This window comes from Ceratotherium simum, chromosome 4, assembly GCF_057802395.1.
Source record: "Ceratotherium simum simum isolate JZ-2026a chromosome 4, ASM5780239v1, whole genome shotgun sequence".
NCBI classification, from domain to species: domain Eukaryota; kingdom Metazoa; phylum Chordata; class Mammalia; order Perissodactyla; family Rhinocerotidae; genus Ceratotherium; species Ceratotherium simum.
The window spans coordinates 43,050,330-43,069,904 of NC_141903.1; the positions used below are offsets into that span (position 1 = coordinate 43,050,330).

General features: G+C 40.6%; 1 protein-coding gene across 3 annotated transcripts in view; it reads left to right on the forward strand.

Moving 5' to 3' along the window:
* ACSL6 (acyl-CoA synthetase long chain family member 6) overlaps positions 1–18,838 on the forward strand; it is a 59,003-nt gene extending 40,165 nt beyond the window's left edge. For all 3 annotated transcript variants that reach the window (XM_014796277.2, XM_014796283.2, XM_087429847.1), the window contains exons 16-21: positions 1,087–1,175; positions 2,196–2,312; positions 5,319–5,462; positions 6,553–6,654; positions 7,560–7,631; positions 16,823–18,838. In XM_014796277.2, the coding sequence (XP_014651763.1) occupies positions 1,087–1,175; positions 2,196–2,312; positions 5,319–5,462; positions 6,553–6,654; positions 7,560–7,631; positions 16,823–16,960 (662 nt within the window). In that variant the 3' untranslated portion in view covers positions 16,961–18,838. The remainder of the gene's footprint in view (positions 1–1,086; positions 1,176–2,195; positions 2,313–5,318; positions 5,463–6,552; positions 6,655–7,559; positions 7,632–16,822) is intronic.
* Positions 18,839–19,575: the final 737 nt, after the last annotated feature.

The window sequence follows — 19,575 nt, forward strand, 5'->3', positions numbered from 1 at the left end:
TCTACCACTGGCAAATCTACTACAAGGACTGTCTTTTGAGGTTGTGGTTCACTAACTTTTTTCTTATTGCTGCCAACATATTTACTGATCATTCTCACATGTTCTTTTCCTTTTGGACAGTTTCTTCCCTCTTATGTCATCCTCTGCATTTTCTTACGTAAGACTTTTGAGGTTTTGCCTTTTAATTCATCCTTACCATAAAAACTTGCAAAGGCTATTGAGTATGAGAGGATAGATGTCTTTGTACAATATTATAAAGGATTTGGCAGCCTCTCATTTAAAAGAGAAACCAAAGAGTCACAGCTTCATTTATCATTTATGTGGTTCACTTTTCTTTCAGAACTTTGGCCAGCACCTGATTAAAAATCCTCCACCTTGCCAGTGAATTCTGTAACAACCACAAAAATTACTAGAAAATGACTTAGATGTAATTTCGTGTTTGGAGTATGTAAGACCAAGAAAATCTGACGTCTTATTTTTCAGGGGCAAGTTACCTTGTCCTTGTTTTCCATTCCTTTGTTACTCAAAGTGTAGTGTGTGGACCAGAAGCTTCAGCATCACCTGGGTGCCTATGAGAAATGTAGAATCTCAGGCCTCATCCCAGACCTACTGAATCAGAATCTACACTTTAACAAGATTTGTAGATGATTACTATGCACATTAATCAATAGTCTGGTGACTAGAGGAAAAGCAATGATGACTATATTTTATGATCTCCAAACTGAGACATGTGATCTGACAATGGGGAAAATATTTTAATATGGGGACTATTATAAAAAATCCTGCCTGCATGGTTGGTGTGGGTATGAGCCCCTCCACGGACCCTGTGCAGGTTGATGCTGGGCCAGGTGCACCTGTCTAGCTCTTAAATGTAGAACAAAGGCCCAGCAGAGGTTGGCCTCTCCTTTCCAGAACTTTGTTTTATTGTCAGCAGTTGCCTATGACGAATGCCCATGTTAAGGTGCATTGCTTTCTATCCATAATTCCCCACTTTGACCACTTGGGGGGTTTTACGTGGCATGGAGCATCTTCATTGCTGAAATTGATCTGAACACTGACAAATGCCATATTACTCTGGTGTTCTAGGGCACGTAGGGGCACCTCTGCCCTGCAATCATATCAAGCTCATCGATGTCGAGGAACTGAACTACTGGACGTGCAAAGGAGAGGGAGAGGTAATCTTAAGCATTTAGCCATTCATATCTGTGGATGCTGCATGTAGTGAGCAAAAGAAAAAAAAAACAATGGAAACGGAATTATTTTCCTTTTACCCTATGTGTAAAATCACCTTAAATTACTGATTGATTTGATTCAACTGAATTCACATTCCCACTCCTGTTTATGAAGCAATCAACCGCCAACGCTGGGAGTGGGCTGCTCTAAGTTAAGATTTGGAATTCCCAAACTTTTATTTTTGTTTTGCAGGGGAAGACTCGCCCTAAGCTAATATCTGTTGCCAATCTTCATCATTTTTCTTCCTTTTTCCCTCACAAAGCCCCAGTACATAGTTGTGTATAGTTATAAATTCTTCTAGTTCTTCTATGTGAGCCCACGCCACAGCATGGCTACTGAAAGACGCGTGGTGTGATTCCATGCCCTGGAACCGAACCTGCACCGCCAAAGTGGAGTGCACTGAACTTTAACCGCTAGGCCATCATGGCTGGCTCCCAAACTTTTTTAAAAATCCATTTTTTTTCTTGCCTGGTATGGCCTGCTACTGTGTATCTATCCCAGCAGAAACATGACCAGTTGTAAATAGGCCAGATGGCATAGATAGAGCTAGCCTATACTTGTTCATTTTGTGGGAGTGGGTAGGAAAGCTGACTGTCTGGTCATGAAGCAGGGGGCTCAAGCATCTCTGGTAGAACCAGCCAGCCATCAGTATCTGATGAGACCCCATCCAGTGCCACAAAGCAGTATATGCTAAAGGCCAGGGGGTTCCTAGGAAGGAGAGATGGCAGAGGGAGGCCTGGGGTAGCCAGGGCAGAGAGAAAGGATGGCCAGGACGCTGCTTGAGAGAAGGCAGGAGACAGTTCAGACAGCTGGTGGCTGTTCCTGTCCTTTATTTCCATCACTGCAATTTCCACAGTGGGTTTCCTGAGGGATAGCGTATAGTATTCTACACGTCTGATGACAGCCTCACATCAGGAGTCTTTATGCTGTGGGCTGACAGAAACCCATGTTTGTCCCTACAGATATGTGTGAGAGGACCAAATGTGTTCAAAGGTTACTTGAAAGATCCTGACAGGACAAAGGAGGCCCTGGACAGCGACGGCTGGCTTCACACTGGAGACATTGGGAAATGGCTGCCGGTGCGTATGTCTGGAACTGTGGAGCTCCAAACATTTTAGTGTTGGGAGGGGTATAATCTGATTCACGCCTGAGGCAGGGGTCTTCTCCATATCTTCCCTGACAATTAGTCGTTCAGGAACACCTCCAGGGATTGGAAGGTTATTCTTTGCCTTGCCCCCAAAGCTTCATCCTCCACATTCCTGATGAAGGTGATAGGGATCTTTGTGGGAGGGTAGGGCTGGGTTTAATAGGTTAACCATTAAACCTATACTTAATGGTTTCCAGAAAGAGATCTGACAGTGCTGTGGAGTCTAATGGGTGGAGTAGAAGGAGCAGGGGGTTCATAGATCTGAGAGATCTGAGAAAGGCAGGGCCTGGGAGCCCATGGATGCTAGCTCCCAGCTGAGGGATGGCACTGAGCAGTGGGAAAAGCTTGGAGCTGGATTAGAGGAGCCTCTGGCTCTGCCAGAGGTTGCGCTTGTGACCTTGAGCAAAGCCTCACCCATCTGGGGCTCCATAGTGACTCACTTGTAGAATAAGAGTGCGAGGCTATGTGGCATTCTTTGCCTCTGGCCCCCAACTTTTAGCCAAAACCAGTTATTGTGCCTTATTCTCTCATCTGTAAAATGGGGACAATAACATTGCTTTACCTCTATGGTTATTGTTGTGAGGAATAAATGAGATTATATCTATAAAGCACTTAGCACAAAGCCTGGCCCATAGGAGATGCTTAGATGAAAGCTATGAACAGAAAAAGGCTCTGTCACTGAAACTGAGATCCCTCACCTGAAGCAGCCCACCCCAGGGACCTCTCCATGTCTCTGGGAAGTTGCTAAGGTTTTGAGCGGACGTTCTGAGATGCTGAGTTATCGGGCATGTGAATGACATTGAGCCCTCCAGGGGTCTTCTGGGTGGGCGAGCTGATTTGCCCCTGCTTGGATCTGTGTGCTTCCCTTTGATAAACCCTTTTTCCTGCAGCAGACAAGTATGTATCCCTGGTGAGTGTCCTGGGCCAGGAACTCTGCTCAGGGGAGAGGTGTGTCTTTAGACAGTTCCCAACCCAATGTGATGGGGATGAGCTGAGGGCCATGCTCACCTGGAGAGAGGCAGAGGAGGACTGGCGCCTTCTGGATCTGAGTCTCAGGATATGAGTCATGTTCCAAGGGGAGAGGAGAGAGTGGGAAGGATAGTCAGGGCGGGAGTCATAGCACATGCTGAGTGAGAGACACTAGAGGTGTGAGGCAAGCAGCTCCATCTGAGGCCCACAGGTGTGGAGAAGGGAGGCTGGAGAAGCAGCAGGGCCCTGGACACCAGCAGAGGGTGGACTGTCCCATCAGCTAAGGAAGTTTAGACTTCAGGGCCCCTCACTTGTATAGACCCCTTCCAAGGCACTTCCTTTTATATTATTTTTCTTAAAGAGGGCCCTCAAAATTGGAAAAAGCTTGAAGCCCCACAAAACCTTAAATCTGCTGCTGATGCCCTGTAACTTGGGTGAAACCACTCACCTTTCAGAGTGTTGGAATTAATTCATGTGAAGCACCTAGTATTGTGCTTGAACTCAGAGCCCAAGAGAACAGGCAAGCAGTCTGTGGGAGTTCTTTTTTTTTTTTTAACTTTTATTATTTTGAAATAGTATTAGATAGATCACAGAAAAGGTATAAGCTTCTGATCCAGAAAGACCTGATTCAAATCCCAGTTCTCCTACCTCCTAGCTGTGTGGCTTTGGAGGAGTTACTAACTTCTCACTTTTATCATCTATGAAATGGAGGTGATGATACCCAGCTCATGGTGCTTTGCCATGAGGACCAAAGAAGCCAGTGTACAGAAAGCATGTGATGTCCAGCCTGGGTTTTGAGCAAAATGGGGCCTGCTTGTTTTTCTCTTCTAGAGAAATTGCTCTGGTTCTGCTGGATCGAACAGATGGAGCAGGGACAGAGTGTATGCAGAAGTCCAGTCAGGAAGTGATTTTGAAGGGAGGAGGAGGTGGATGTGAGAGGGATTTATGACTGAGGATGGATGAGCCTGACTGCTAGAAGTCCCAGAAGAGGCAATTAGCAAGGCCATCTCCAGATCTGGGGCTTGGGCACTGGGACAGGCTTGAGAAGGACAGTGATGAGCTTCTTTGGGGGCACGCTGCATCCTGCTGGGCAAACCGCCTGGTTTCTGAAGCATTCAGAGGACAGTTAAGTGCTGGGTCTGGAGCTCAGTGAAGAGGTCTGGCTGGAAGCTCAGACAGATGTGGGAGTGGCCAATGAAGAGGTAAATGGCGTTTACCTCAAGGAGCATTGTCAGTGTAGGTGAGGAAAGTGCAACATTCAAAGGTTGAGCCAAAGGAGAGAGACCCACCTAAACATCTCAGAAACAAAAAGGTCGAGGTGAGTCAGGGAGGCGAGTGGAGGTCCTGGAGGCCAGGGACACAGGCACTCACTGACCAAGGGGTGACCTGCCTGCTGCAGTGGTCCTGGAGGGGTGAGGACTCCTAATGCCATCTAGCTCATCAGGTAGCAGTCACTGGAGGCCTCTGCCAGAGCTGTGCTATATGCTGGGAGATGGAGAGACCACTCTTTGGGAGTGGAGACAGTAGCTGGAGCGAGAGGCCTAATCATGATTTAAGGAGCAAATCTGAAGATGCTGGTGAAAAAAGGGATGGCAGCTAGAGCAAGGGCCTGGGGGAGAAGGGAGCCCTGATGGGAAGGCAAGTGGGCCCTCTGAGGCAGAGGGCACCTGTTGCTGGGCACAAGGGTGGCAGGGGTGGGAGGGGGGTGTGCGTGGGGTAAATGCTGAGGGGAAAGGACAGTGGGCACTCAGGGCCCACCAGAGCTTGGGAGCTATCAACCTGTGGTGCACGGTTGTTCCTTCCAGCCGCACAGTGGCTCCATAAGAGCAGAGACGTCAGAGCGAGGAGCAGATGCAGGTGGGGTCTGCAGGGTGGGACAGGGCAGGAGTGAGGGGCTGTGGCACTAAGGAGTAGGGGTTCAGGCTTGGGAATGCTACCTTTTTATGAAGCTGTTTGTCTAACTCCACAGGCAGGAACTCTTAAAATTATTGATCGGAAAAAGCACATATTTAAACTTGCTCAGGGAGAATACGTTGCACCCGAGAAGATTGAGAACATCTACATCCGGAGTGAGCCTGTGGCGCAAATCTATGTCCATGGGGACAGCTTAAAGGTGATGCCTCTATGCTTCAGTCTTCCCAAGCATACTAGGCCTGCTGAAAAATCTAGAGTTATCTTGGAATAATTTCCTAAGTATTTGATATTTGATTAAAGTGGTAAACATTAATTTCCAACCAGACACCGGTATTCTCCTACATATTAGATCATGAGAGAAAATTCCTTTTTAAAGGAGAAATCTTAATTGCTTATAGTTAGGTAAATTGCAATTAGGTAAATAAGTTGCTTGAAATAGTAGTAATGAACATTCCCACTGCTTTTAACTTATATTCGACCTACTTCCAAGAGGAGTTTTGAGGTAAGATGCAAGATCTAGGGTTTCTACTGTTTTGATTTTAAAATATTCAAATGAACATTACAGATAAATGGGGACAGTATTGCAAATAATGGTACTGATGATAATATAGCTTATTAGGATTAAATTATTTGGAGAGAATTTATATTTATTCTTTCAACATCATTTAGATTTGAAGTCAGAAAGATCACTGTGAATATATTCTATGCTGTTATTGGACTTATAAATTAAATATTAAATTATTTCTGAAAAAATCCTTTAAAAAATTAAAATAGAGTTCCTCATGAATGAGGACCATATTAATGAAACAATTTCAAAATGGTCTGGAAATCCTGAGGAACATATGGTCACAGAGTTGTTTGATTAGCATCCTAAAGAGGTACTTAAGATTGGCATGAGAATCAACGGTACATATCGGCCCAACTTTACTGATTCTTAATCTCCTTAAGCTTATTCTTTATTAATCTTTTTACAAAGATTATATCTTTGTAAAGATATATATATCTTTACATATATATATGTAATATATCAGAAAATATATAATATATCAGGAATATATTATATATCAGAAAATATATAATATATCAGGAATATATTATATATCAGAAAATAAACAATCAAGAATGTGTAATACATTAGTAGGAATGTTTCATAACATCAGCATGAACTTATTTTTAGGAAAGGGTGGAGTCTGAGAATACCAAGAGATTATTTTTAATCCTGGGCCACAAATAACCACTCTAAAAGCTTTGTCATTCATGACTGTGTTTTTCTTTGGTGGGAAATACAGGCCTTTTTGGTGGGCATTGTTGTGCCCGACCCTGAAGTCATGCCCTTCTGGGCCCAGAAGAGAGGAATTGAAGGGACGTATGTAGAGCTCTGCACAAATAAGGTCAGTACCTTGGAGCTGTTCCCTGAAAGGTTGCTGGGCCTTTTATGACACTGCATAATGAGAGGAGAGAAAAACAGTAGACCTGAGAAATTTGAACACATAGGGAAATTTCTAACATTATTTTATAGATGGTGGGAATCATAAGCCAAAGGTTTGTCTTTTTTGTAGTTGTTGAAGGAACTCATATTTCTTCTTAGAAAGTTTGATAAACTATTGAATTTTAGAGCCAGGAGACGTAACAGAAAGCTTGTCCAGCCCTGTTGTTTTACAGCTTGGAGGAGAGTCCAGAGAGAGAGGTGATTTGCCCCGGGCCCCACAACTGGTTAACAGCAGTGTCAGATGTGAGCACAGGCCTTCTGACTCATTGACCATGCTCTTTCCAAATGTGAGGTGGATTTTTTATCTACCGGGCTTAGGGAGACAGTCATAGAATTGAAAAAGTAACAGTTTTTCCTACTTAGAGCATTAGCCACTCACACCTTCCAGAAACCTTCTCATGGCACATGTAGGGTTTTGTGGAGGAGGATGTGGCTCAACATCAGCTCTTTCCAATCCATGGTCCATTCTCAGCAGCAGCCCTGGACCCTAGCACTCCCACTGGGCCTTGGGCTCTTCTGAGGGTGACAGGACCCCCAGGACTCACTAGGCTGACTAGAGGGTAACTTAAAAAAATCCAATGGTCCCTTAGCCTATTCATGGTCACTCCTTTGGCCATGCCCAGCATTTACTTGCTTGAGGAGAGGTGGTGACTGGCATGCTGCCAGGGAGTGTCAGCCCCATTTGGGGGGCAAGGAGATGTGTCAGCACAATCGCCAATTGCACTTTGCTCAAAACTCATTGTTTCCTCTACCTCCATTTCAAAATGTGTTTTTGCTTTGTAATCTTACCTGTATGGTTCAATTCAGGAGCTGAAGAAAGCCATTTTGGAAGATATGGTGAAGTTGGGAAAAGAAAGTGGACTCTATTCTTTTGAACAGGTAACTATTATCTTCCCATACTTGTTACAGCCCTTTACGCAGTGATGAAAATTAAATCACCCCACAGTAACTCTGACCTAGATTCTCCACCCTCCATGCTGTGGCCCACAGGCAGGATGCGTACCAACGGACCCCTGAAGGGGCTGTTCCAAGCTGACTTTGCAACAGCCTGTGTTCTGAACTAAAATAGGTCGTATGTCAAGTGTGACTGGGCTCTTTGTCCTCATAGTCACAAGCTGAAATATTACCCTAGCCATCACTAGTAGATCATGTGTACATGGTCTGTCTCCAAGCTGCCTGCAATAATCAAGCCAGAGTCCTGTCTTATTTTTATTTTTATGGGGACTGTCTTCTTGGCTGCAGTAGGCAAGCTGACTTGCTAGGACACTGGAAAGATTGGGCTCCTCGGGCCAGTGATCTGTCAGCCCAGCATGCCCTCTACAAAGAGAAGGGAACAGAATATGTTGGGAGAGGGGACACAGCAGTCCTCTAAGACTTTTGTCTTTGCAAGTTTGGGGTTCTTACTGTAACTGAATTCATAAGCATACTTGTTCCTACTTACATATACCATTTATACATCCTCTTTAGTCAAAAATTCAAACAGAAAAATTCTTCAAGCAGAAAAATATACTGATTTTTTCAGTTTCCTTGTACGTATTTAATATAAATGTTTTTCATAAAATTTTGTTGCTCCAATAGGGTCCACAAATAATAGTATTAGGGATCTGCAAGTTTCTGAGAATTTTAAATTTTATATGTTCATTTTGATGATAACCTAACAACATTTTAAACCAGTTTTAAATATAAACCTCTTGTATAAAAAACATTTCTACAGATTAAGATTTAATTTTTTGAGTTTCAAACTGAAGAAATCTAAACGTAGTTTCAGGGTCTGAGAAAACTGTTTTTCTTTTGAAATAGATCTTTACATTAATCCAGTTTGAGAAACATTGCTTTACCCTTATCTCTCAGCACGTTTTAGGCCAAAGAAGGCCTAGATAAATACATTCTTATATTAAAAAGTTATAAAATCTGAGGCATTCAGGCAATTTATATTTATCTTTCTGAATGAAAGGTCAATTCTGGCACAATAATTATTTAAATTTCTAAATTTGCTGGAACTGGCTTCATTGCCCTTTCATTAAGAGGAGCTGTGTGACTGGATCATATGTGATCATGTAGAGCAGGGGCCACAAATGGGTGGGCCAAGACCTGACTGGTCTGGCCTATATGCTGATCTGAATGGCTAGCAGTAAGGGCGCTGGGGATGCCTGGGCCTAGAGACGCAATTGCCTAAGCCAATTAGTTTCTTTGTGCATTCCCAAGGCCTGCACGCCCCCTGCTGGTGTTGGGATGCATGACCTTTAGTGCTCCACAGGGCATGTGGAAAAGCATACCATCTAGATTCCTCTTCACAGAAAAGACTACCAACTCTTTAGATTGTGCTTAAAAGGGACATTTGGTTAGGTTTCTAGTGTTAACCATTGCTCTAATTGGAGCTTTTACTGAGAGAAGATGTATTCTTGACTTTCCACGTGCCTTAAGCAGAGTTTCTGCTCTAATAATCTGCCCTCACCATAGTAACCTCAAATACAGAGAAGTCATGTGGCAGCCCAAAGGCCTGAGTTTTATTGCCAAGGCTGTCACCTCTTCATTTTCTCTGTTCTCATTCTCCTCTTTATTAGTCTGTGGCATCCTCCCCGTCACTGCCAGTGTGTGCCCTCAGCTGACCAGAGAGCAAAAACCAGGCCTTGTGCCTGGGGAGGGTGTGTGCTGCTTCCAGTTGTGTTCCAAAGCTCAACATAAATTATTTGAATTAATCCATAACCCAGTGTCAGCTTGTCCTTTTCCCTTTTCCTCAAAATTGAATAATCAATTAAGGCTTAACTCTAATTTTTAAAAAACCACATACACACAAATAAATCTCCAAGCCCAAGGCTTGACTCATTCAACAAAAGTTTTAGGAGTTCAGGCTTACTGGGGTGGGTTGATCTGAATTAAACTTTGAATTAGATTAAAATTTAATGTAATTTAGTTTCCAGAAACAGGCAATTCCTAGAACTGTTGTTAATTTATGGAGCTCTTTGGATAAAATATATCTTTGGAAGATATATTTTAATGAGTAGATAGGAAGCATTTAAAATAACTGTATCAATAATTAAAATATGTAAGTACCTGGGAAGTATTTGAGCATACTTAACTGTGATTTGACAATTTTCTTGACACTTAGATGCCTCATTAGTTTGCATAGGCAATACAAAGTAAACTTGGACACTTGATAGATTTTTTTCAAATTCTGACCAGTGAAGCCCTCACTAAAATATTTTATTGTATTTCTTGTCATTGAAATGAATACTTACCTACCCAATTTGCCTTTAAATCAGAAATGAATTGAGTATTTCCCTAATTAAATTTTTTTTCCCTTTATCTCTTCTGTCCTAATTATTCAGTTTATTATCTACAAGCAATATTGTGTTAAAGTGTTTCATTGAGTAATACCATTGAAAAACTTAAAATACTATGTTTCTTCAAAATTATGAAAAGTGTGCTGTGCTTGAGTTGGCATAAATTGACACTTTTGAGGTATTTTATTCCAATACAATATTTAAATGTTATAGTATTTATAAATTAACAACAACAAAAAAAACCTAGCATCACTTTTTAGTGACAAGAATGTAGTTTCAAGAAAGGAAGCTAACATTAAGCATCTCCTTCCTTTTTTCCTCAACACAAACCTTGCTTATTAACAATTGGAAAACAGATTTCATGGTGTGTTGGCATAACGAGAGAATAAAGATTCTCATTTCCTTTTTTCACAATTCAACAGTTTTGTTCTATGAGAAAATATATCATTATTTATAGAAAATGAAAATTGGTTTTATCATTGTCTCACTTCTGAAAAAACTATGGGTTTGGGACCCACAGTTAAGGTTAGTGTTAGTTAAACAACTGGTTTGACCCATTTTTTTCCACTTACTGACTAGACTTTTAGTCACTCCAGCAGTTTGTATAGGTATTTTCATAGAGGAATTTAAATAGACCCAGGGCTGTAGGTCAGACCGGAGCAGGGACCGGCAAGCCTGGCAGCAGAGCCGCTCTGATCTGCTCACCAAGGGGCTGAAAGGTAAGCTGAGTGCCATGTTGCTTGGCTTCCTGCAGGGCTATCTTTCATGATATTTCCTCTCCTCAGGCAGAGACTATGTTGTAGAGAGCCACACTGAACTACAGATGCCCCAGTCAGCCCTTTAGGCTTGCTGCAGCTAGTTAGTAGATGTAGTCCTTTCTTCCTCAGATCATGTTTTCTTTTACGTTCAACTTACCATCTAAATAGCCTTATGTAGCTCTTCCTATGAAATTCATCTTCCCTGTACTGTATAGTTTGTAGCTTCTGCTTGTCAAAGTGCTGGATTTTCAAAGGTGTTCGCCCCAAGTCCCTGTACTGAACATAGACTCTTGTCCCAAGTATACAGTGTTCTCCACATGCTGTTAGGAATGCAGATGAGCTTAAAGCCAGGCTGCAACGACACTGTAGAAATTATATCTTGGCGTTTGCATCTCCTTTTAAAATTATATTATTAATTTCATTTACAAAAGAAGGTGGATAGATGGTTTGCACTTACTAAAAGTCTTTATGTGATACTGTTTCTATCAGAAGAGAACTTTTTAAAAAAACGTTAAGGATATCAGCACTGTCAATTTTTCAGTTTTTCATTTTATGACAGTAAACATGAATTAGTAAGTTAAATCTCTGTATCTAGGATTACGTTTGATTTACATTGTGTTCATGTTTTCTTCAAATTAACTAGTTTTGTTGTCAAATGGTGATTTCCAAACTTGTTTAAGCAGCAGAACTTAGATGACATCTTATATGAAAGTCGATTGTGCACAAAACATAAGAACAGTGCTGCTCTGCTGGATTTGGGGCTTGGGCCAGAGCCTGCCTCTCTTCCACCCCACCCTCCTTCCCCCATCAACCAACCACCTCACTTCATCCCTCCCCCACTTCACCTCCACACACCTCTGCCTCTCCCCACCTCATCCCACCCCTACCTATCCACACCCCACCTCTGCACCATCTCCACCTCCACACCACCCCCAGCAGTGGTCTCTGCAGAACCCCTAGTTCTCAGTGCTCTCGGGTCTGAAAACGTCTCCCTTGGGGCTTGTTTCGAGTGAATTTTTGGGTTCCGTAGGATGGTTTATGTTTGATAAAAACAAATTAGGAAAAAAGTATATTCCAGAGGTACAAAAAATGGCAGCCCTATTCCTTACCAAATCCTTGCTTCTTTGAATATCAAGAATACTGAGTTTTCAAAGAAAATACTTTTTATAAGAACCTTAACTAGTTTTGAAACATTTGATAATACCCCTTTTTAGCTAAGAGCCTCAGATTTCCAGCTATTTATATTAGATACCCAAGTAGAAATCTTTCAATATGTGAAGTAAAGTTGACACAGCTATCTATAATGCTAGCTCTAGTTTTAGCCTAAAGTCCCCTCCTGCCCTCCCCACAACATGAATCCTTGAAAATGCTATTCTTTTTATAGAAAAAGTGAACTCTTCATTTGAACAAATTTCTAAGAGACAAAGATGAATCTGATTTATTAATGCTGTGCTCCTTTGAAAATTTTCACATTTTTAAATTACAAGCATAGGTTTAAAAAATGCTAGAATTTGTTAGACTTGTTCTTGGAAGCTTTTTAAGAAGTTGGAAGTATAGCTGTTTTAGGGGTCTTCTTTGTATATGCCTTTGATCTGAAAAATTGGTGAATGTAATGGAGAGTATTCTGAGCAAAGAATTCTTTGCCATCTCAAAATACCCACCAGCCAGGACACTAGACTGTTAGCATCAGCGATTTTGAAAACAATCATTGATATATTGAATTTTTGCAACTATTCACATACAGTGATTTTTTTCTAATTTTTTTATTGTGGTAAAATACATATAACATAAAATTTACCATCTTAACCATTTTTAAGTGAACAGTTAGTGGTATTAGATACATCTGTAATGTTGTATAACCATCACCACCATCCATCTCCATAACTCTTTTCCTCTTGTAAAACTGAAACTCTGTACCCATTAAACAATAACTCCCAATTTCTCCCCTCCCCCTAGCCTCTGGCAACCACCATTTTACTTTCTGTCTATGACTCTGACTAAGTACTTCATATAAGTAGAATCATACAGTATTTGTCTTTTTGTGACTGGCTTATTTCACTTAGCATAATGTCCTCAAGGTTCATCATCCATGTTGCAGCATGTGTCAGAATTTCCTTCCTTTTGAAGGCTGAATAATATTCCATTGTATATATATATACCACATTATGTTTATCCATTCATCTGTCAATGGACATGTGAGTTGCTTGCATGTTTTAGCTATTGTAAATAATGCTGCTATGAACATGGACAAATATCTATTCGAGATCCTGCTTTCAATTCTTTTGGATATATACCCAGAAGTGTAATTGCCTGGTCATATGGTAATTCTATTTTTAATTTTTTCAGGAACTGCCATACTGTTTTCCACAGTGGCTGTACCATTTTACATTCCTAGCAACAGTGCACAAGGGTTCCAATTTCTCTATATCTTCACCAACACTTGTTATTTTCTGTTTTTTGGTTAATAGCCATCCTAATGAGTCTGAGGTGGTACACACACTGATTTTTTAAATAAGTCATTTCCTGATTGTGTCTATTGATTTTATTAACAGTTCTCATATGACAATAGCGTCTGACACAGTGACCTCCCACTCTTGTTCTCCTGGCTTTTGTAACCCATACTCCAGTTTCTTTCTACTCAAGTCACTCCTTCTGTGTCTCAAGCCCATGCTGCATCTCTACAGCTATATACTACATACTAATATGTACTACATACTAATACTGATATATCCAATGTCCAAAGACCACGTGGGTGTCTTAGAAGCATTTCAAACTTAACATGAATACTTGATTTTCCCACCTCCAAAGAATCTTTCTGTTCCTTCTGCAGTTTTTCTGCTCAAGCAGAGACCTTGTTAACTTATCATCTCTCTTTCTTTACCATTTACCCAAACCAATTGTAAGTCCTGTCCTCAAATCCATTTCTACTCCACAGCCAACTTTATAGCCCAAATCACCATCAATCTTGCATCCTGGCTAGGCTTCCAGCTTCCACTTTTACCTTACTTCAATCCATTCTTAACAGAGTAATCTTTCCAAAGAGCCATTCTGGTTCTGTCTCTCACTGCTTAAAAACTGTTTAAAGAATCATGTCCAAACTCCCTACCTTGGCATATTCATCCTTTATAGTTTGGTCCTGGTCTATCTCTCTGGCCCCATCTCTTTCTTCTTCTTTTGTACCATATGCTTCAGCCTATACTTGTAATGCCCTAAATGTGCTTTGGCACATGTAGCCTCTGCGTAGAGCACCCTTCTCTCCTCAGACCATATAACAGCCACAGCCCCTTCCCCTTGCTATCTTCATCTGGCTAAAGCCTACTTATCCTTCAGAATTCAACTTGGGCATCTTTTTTCAATGAATCCTGCCCAAGCCTGGGTTAGGTGCTATATCAGAAATGCATTCAGGGCCGGCCCCGTGGCTTAGCGGTTAAGTGCGCGCGCTCTGATGCTGGCGGCCCGGGTTCGGATCCTGGGAGCGCCCCGAGGCAACACTTCTCCGTCCAACGCGAGGCCGAGTCCCACGTACAGCAACTAGAAGGATGTGAACCTATGACGTACAACTATCTACTGGGGCTTTGGGGGGAAAAAACTGAATAAATAATAAAAAAAAAAAAAATCTTTAAAAAAAAAAAAAAAAAAGAAATGCATTCAGCTCTAACAGAAAACCTACAGTGTCTTAAACACATAGGGTGTGTTTTGTGTTGTTTCTCACATAAGAAGTCCAAAGATATCCAGTCCAAGGCAGGTACAGGTCCTCAAAGACCTAAGCTCTGCTCTGCCTCTTTCTCCATTCTTAGTATGTTAGCTTATCACCTAATGGTCACAAGGTAGCTGCTACAGCTTTGGACATTGTCCATATTCAAGGAAGGAAAAAAGGAGAGTGGGTTGGGGGGCCAGCCTAGTGGCGTGGTGGTTAGGTTCACCTGCTCCGCTTCAGTGGCCTGGGGTTCGCGGGTTCGGATCCCAGGTGCGGACCTACACACCATTCATCAAGCCATGCTGTGGCGGTGTCCCATATACAAAATAGAGGAAGACTGGCACAGATGTTAGCTTAGGGCCAATCTTCCTCACCAAAAACAAACAAACAAAAGGAATGTGGGTAGAGAGAGCTATATCTGAACTTTTTATTAGGAAAGCAAAAACTTACTCTTCTCACTAGCCAAAAATGGATCTCATGGCTAGCTCTTAGTTGCGAGGAAAGCTGGAAAATCAGGAAACAGGATTGTCATGACTGGCATAGACCGTTTTGGCCCCAAACCAAATCAGGGTTCTGTTAGCATGGAAGAAGTAGGGAGTGGGCACTGGGAAAGCAACTGACTCTGCCTGCCAAAGGTGACCCTCCCTGTGCTTGTCCCTATAGTAGCAGTATCATACTGTAGCATCTCTTATTAGATTGTAAGCTCCACGTGGGCAGGGACTATCTTGTTCTTATTTATATCCCTGGTGCCTAACACAATTCCTGACACATAGTAGTTGCTCAATAAATATCAATTACACAAAATAACAAATGAATGTATATGTGTATTTAACATATATATTTTGAATTAATTTTTAAAAGTCTATATTATAGCAATTCTATTATATTTTATATATATCTAATATATATATTTCAGCAAAAAAGTCTATACACAGCTATTATAACCCTGTTTGCTATTTAATGATATGGGTCTATTATCTCAACAAAATCACTGAATTTAGACCCAGTTGTTAGTCAGGATACAATTTCTTAGAGACAGTGTCACTCCAGGATTCAGCTCAAGCCCAGATCATAAAATTCTTATAGAACCGACAGTGACCCTTTCAGCTGGAGCCCGATGTGGGAAGGGCCTCCCTGGGCCCTCGTAGATTTGTTCATCTATCTCTCTGGCTCCCCATTCAGCCTTGCAAAGAGACTTTGTATGAGGAGGCCTGGTATCTCCTTCATGAAACTAGATAATGTGAACACTAAGTCTGATCCCTCCATGCCTCCTTCCAATAGATGTGATAAAATTCCATGGCAGAACATTTTTTTTAATGTAGACTCATCATGTCCCCCCCTAGACTTTATGTTCCTCCTGTGAATGGCACCACCACCCATGCAGCCATCCAAGCCAGAAACCTAAGAGTCCTTAAGGCTGCCTCCCTTTTTACTACATCTTGCCTATTTATCTCTGAATCGTTCTTAGAACCGCTTACTTGTCTCTGTCTCTACCACTGCCCTATGTGTAGGCCCTTATCTTCTCTCCCATGGACTGGCCAGATCCTTCTGACTGGTGTCCCTGCTTCCAATCTTAATGTTCTTAAAAACCATTTTCAAATTTCTCTTGGAAAGATCGTTCTAACATGTGTATTCAGCTATGTCACTGCCCTGTATAAAAACCTTCAGTGCCTTCCTATTGTCTTCAGCATAAAGTTTGAGCTCCTCTGTAAACTGTCCCATCTACCACTTCAGCTTCCTCTTTCACCCCCTTTACCTCCTACTTTATGTAACTACGACAAGAAACCACTTGGATTTCCTTTCTCACACTGCCATTTCTCACTCCCATAGCTTTGTTCTTGGAGTTGCCTCTTCCTAGAATGCCCTTTTTCATCCACCTCTCCTCCTTTGCTGGTTAACTGTTATTCATTCTTTAACACTCACCTGATTTGGGGAGTCGTCCCTGACTGCTCCTCCCTTCCCCTACCGTAGCTGAGTTAGGTGAGCTTTATCCTATGCATACCATACTAACAACTGCCCAGTGTGTCTGCTCTACTGGATGCAAACATGCACTCCCTGATGGCAGAGGCACTCATGATTCCCATTTGTATCCTTAGTGCCTGACACAGAGTAAGCAACCAGTTCATTTCTGTTGACTGACTAAATGAAGGAGTGGGAAGGAAACGAGGTGGCTTTCAGATACATCAAATAGGCTGAAATGTTATTAACATAATTTTGACAGTGTTTTTCTATCAATATATCTATTCCCATATGCCCATTTACTTTTATCATGTATGCTATAAATGCTGTGTTATATTCCTGATAAAGATGTATTCTGCATTTGGTTTTTAGGTTAAAGCCATTCACATCCACTCTGACATGTTCTCAGTTCAAAATGGCTTGCTGACACCAACACTAAAGGCTAAGAGACCTGAGCTGAGAGAATACTTCAGAAAACAAATAGAAGAGCTTTACTCAATCTCCATGTGAAGTTCAAGGAAAGTCCTTCTCAGTACAATGGACTGGATAGCAATATTATAGTTACTTTTGCAAGTAATGAGCCAGAATGATGTAAATGAAAATAAGCTTGTGACTTTATGACTGAGCCTTTTCCTGTTCCAAGAGGTCTTTAACAATATTTTCTCTATCATCACTGAGTACACTTTATTTTCATTGAAGTGATATTGTAGCGAGCTGCTAAAAATATCGCAAACGGCAATGTAAAAATCAAGACTTTTCTCAAGAACTGTGTACCACTAAAAGTAATATATTCTCAATGTTCACAGAACTCCTATTAAACATAAAGGAAAACATAACTGATATATTGTACTTAATTATTTGTTGAATAGTAACCAGATACAGCAAATATCTAGGCAATGTGGACTACCTCATTCAATAACTGATTGTCAAAATCACAATTAAATCAGACTTAAAAAATCAATACTAGGTGTACAGAATCATGCTAAAACAAAACATAACTCACATTCTATGTAACTTCAGATTCTTTAAACATGACCATCCTTATTGATGTGAAAAGTTTTCTCATGAATTTTTACTTTGTTCATGAAAAATGCAAAATCAGATATTCTTAAAACAAATGTTATATTTATATAACATTTTACAAAGATTTTTCAATACATTTTCTCATTTATTAAGCTCATTAAAATATTCAGGAACTACAAAAAAAAGTGTATGTAAAACTACTTCAAGGAGAGTATGTGTATATTCATGGACTTCTTACCACAATGAATTCTATAAGATGTCTGTTGACTCCACAATGACTGGACCTTTGGGGAAGACTTCGGAGAAGAAACCCAGAATTATTTCTCAGGGTGGCAGCAATTAATGTACCGAATGTTCCTTGCTGGGTTCTTCCAGTCTTCCATTCTCAATATGTCCATCCCAGGCCTGGGAAACCCAATGTGGCTATAATTCTGAACAATTTCACTTTCTCTCAGTAAGACAGGATGTGGGGAGGTGGGGATGTTATTTCCAAATGAAATAATTTTTCAACAACATAATTTTGAAGAACCTCTTCAAAATGCCCCTAGAAAACTTTTTAAGTCCATCATAGATACATATCTCCTTAGGGCATAATTCCATTCATAAAATTTTTAAATGCTTCTATGCTCAACCATGAAAACCTCCTCTCTCGCATTATATTTAGACATTTCTTACACTTGGGTGCCAATTTTTTCATATAATTAAAGCCTAGCTTAGACAGCAATTAAGTTCCAAGCTACAGACTGTGTATCTGTAGAAGGAACTTCTGTAGAGACAGGACTCCAAAAAGCAGAGATGGGGGCAGTGTTCACAGTTCAGAAGCCCCTTTCCCCTGGGGCAAATCTAAACTATAAATAAATGCTATTGGATAAAAACTGCATAATCACACAGGCCTACTCGATGAGTCTGCATCAGTGATTATGCATTTATATTTCAGTCTTGGCGCAAGTGGACCACAGCTCATTTGATGTACTTATCCAATCTTTTACAAATTCCTTTGGTGTATTTTCTCTGCAGACCCACTATTTGCACTTATAAATTTGACTTCTAGTGACTGAGCTAGTTCTATGCACATTAATTTTTAAAGGCATCTCTGAATAAACAAATACTAAAAATGTCCAAGGCCACATCTATATAGCATTATTTTTTATATTTAATATATATTTGACTAATTAAAAGAGAAAATCATTACCTGAATTAGATATTCATACTGTTTTAAAGGCAAGTAGCTTCATATCTCGAAGAAAATGAAGCTGTTTCCCATTGTCCTTCCATTCAACTAAAATTTCATAGTTGGCTTTGTTTCCAAAAGGATTTTGGACAATGTAATATGAGCAAATAATTTAAAACTTATTTTGATCTATTTATACCTCATAGTAGTTAGATATGATTGATTATGGACAACTTAAGATTTCTTTTTCTCACTTTAAAGATCTTATGTTTCTACTAGCCTTCCTTATCTGTGTGAAAATCATCACACTTGGGTCAAAAAATAGGTTATTGCAGATGTGCTGAGAAAAGTAAACAGTGGGCCCTAAATATATTGCATGTATATTTATCTATTCTTCTGTTTAATTCCACTAAATTTTTTAATAAAGGAGAAATGAAACAATATGTGTTAACAGAAAAATTCTCCTTGCTTCAGATTTCCCAACTTTATTTTAGGGGGAAAAAGTCTGTATTTCTCTTCAACCAATACAGAAAAAGGCTATGTACTTAAGACGTTCACATTCATAGTGGACATCAAATACGATTTAAGTCTAGAGGTGTAACAGAGATCAATTCCTTAAGCATAAACATGTTCTTAAGTGTTTGGCCTTTTATCTGTTTCTCATTTAAATGTGTTAGTAATTCTCACATTTTACAAACTAATCTTGTTGTGAATATTATAAACTAGAATATGCGCCAATTTTTTTTCCTTTGCCATAAAAAACATCTATATTGTATTCTGATTCCCCTCCTGGTAAGAGAGGAAACTCGGACAAGGTGTGGCATGTAGGCCTAGCGCCACGTATTAGGAACTCACAGACTTAGAAGTCCAAGGAATAAACATACCATGTCTCTCTCACATGAGCAAGCCAACCTTTCATTCTAAATTTAGG